Here is a 1,972-nt window from a genome sequence, read left to right on the forward strand (position 1 = left end):
TATTAATATTTCTCATTTTTTCTTATATTTTTGGCCTATACAAATCATAAAAATTTCAAAAAAATTCCTTAAAAAATATCAAAAGTTTTAAAAGGGATTATTACTCTATTTTTAAGGTTGAGAAGTGTTTTAAACCATTTGCATCTTAATTTGAGTGTAAGAGTCGAAAAAAATGTATAGAAATTGAGTCTCTATGGCCATCGATACATAATTTTGTTTGTATTTATTTATTATTTATTTTTAAATACTTGGATGACTGAATTGTGCCAAAATTAAGTGGAATGACACTTTGATAATATTTTTTTGGGCTCATGATAGTTTGAATTGCATATGATGTCTCAATGACATGTGATACTACTTTGACATGATATAATTGTGACTTATTTGAAACCATGATTGAATTCCATTTAGAGTGTTGTATGGTGGGATGTTTGAAAATTTGAAAATCCTAAAATTCTTTAAGGAATCCGATGATGGACCTCAAAGTGGGATCTTGTGCATATCATAGAAGATCTCGAGATGAGCATGATGTCGTCTTGTGCGGGGTTGACCCAATATATAATTGAGGGTAAATATACATCAAAGCACATTCACACAATAAAATTTATCCTATGACGGACCCCAATGTGGTATCTTGTTCATGCTTTCGACGATCTCGAAATAAGAAAAGAATAAACATTTCATGGTAAAATTTGGAGATAATTATTCTTTATGCCGTGGTTAAAAAGTTTTAAATTGTTATTTATTTTTATGGCAATAATATATTTTTTACAAGAACTACCAAATTCTTAATATTATAATTATGCTATTCATAAGAATATATACCAAACACAACTCTAAGCGATTACACTGAAAGTTTATTGTTTGGACAGAGACATTGAGCAATATTGGGTTAATTAAATGGGAAGACAATAACACTAACATTCTCTTATGCTCATTTATATATAATGATTTAGACAGATCGGAGTGCACTTCTTCACAAAGTCGATCATGCAAATTAGGCGTCACACAATGAAAGAGTACCCAGCTGCATCATGCGATGAGCAAGGTAGGATTTATTTACTGATCATCGATCATAAGGGTAACTAGCAAATAGATCATTCGTTGCCAAATTTATTGATTAATTACCTTGGCTACTGCTTGCAATTACACCAAGCAAGCATGCATATATCTTATGTATATATAATTATAAATACTACATATATGTAATAATGTAAAAGTTCAAGTTATTTAATTCGATCAGTTGCAGTAGATGTTGTTGCCATTGGTGAGATGGAGGGTGCAGTTCTTAGGAGCTAAGCAACAGTTGCAGGAACCTTTCAGCCTTTGGTCGCCGGAAGTGGCGCAAGTCATGTAATCCACTTGCAGGCAGAAAAGAGGGCACGCCTCCGCCAGTTCCCTTGCGCTTGTCTCACCCATAAGCATTAAACCTGCATATATCATATATGCAGGCATGCAATCATTGAACTAAAAAGCTAAAGCTGTAGTGTTTGCGTCTGCCTATATATATATATATAAGAATTAAATTAAGGAGAAAGGAGCTGAGAATATGTACCACAGAGAAGGAGAAGAACCATCACCACCGGAAACCTTGAGGTGCTCTTCATGTTTTCGATTAATATGGAGTCGAGTAAGATGCAGAAAGGTGCACATTTATGAAGAGATATTACGCAGGGCTGTGGTGTGAATACATGTGTGTACAGAAGAAATCAAGCCCTTAATAATCCTCATTGTCAACAGTCAACACAAAAAAAAATAAAAAAAATAAATGTGATAGTTGCAAAAGTGGAAAACATGCACATGGACTAAGTTGAGTCCATCCTTATTGTCAACAGTCAACACAAATAAAAAAATAAAAAAATAAGATAGTTGAAAAAGTGGAGAACATGCACATGGATTATGTTAGCTTTGGTGCGATCCCAAAAGTGGGGTGAATTGGTATTTATAAATTTATTCCCAAGTTCAATCCACT

At 33.3% G+C, this 1,972-nt stretch overlaps 1 protein-coding gene across 1 annotated transcript; it reads right to left on the reverse strand.

Moving 5' to 3' along the window:
• Nucleotides 1–1,004: 1,004 nt before the first annotated feature.
• On the reverse strand, nucleotides 1,005–1,687 carry LOC131164632 (uncharacterized). The gene is made up of 2 exons (XM_058121967.1): nucleotides 1,556–1,687; nucleotides 1,005–1,430 (listed from the first exon to the last, which is right to left on the reverse strand). Exons 1-2 carry the CDS (start codon nucleotides 1,605–1,607, stop codon nucleotides 1,240–1,242), a joined length of 243 nt encoding a protein of 80 aa, XP_057977950.1. The 5' UTR covers nucleotides 1,608–1,687; the 3' UTR covers nucleotides 1,005–1,239.
• Between the last annotated feature and the right edge of the window lie 285 nt (nucleotides 1,688–1,972).

This window comes from Malania oleifera, chromosome 9, assembly GCF_029873635.1.
Source record: "Malania oleifera isolate guangnan ecotype guangnan chromosome 9, ASM2987363v1, whole genome shotgun sequence".
NCBI classification, from domain to species: Eukaryota; Viridiplantae; Streptophyta; class Magnoliopsida; order Santalales; family Ximeniaceae; genus Malania; species Malania oleifera.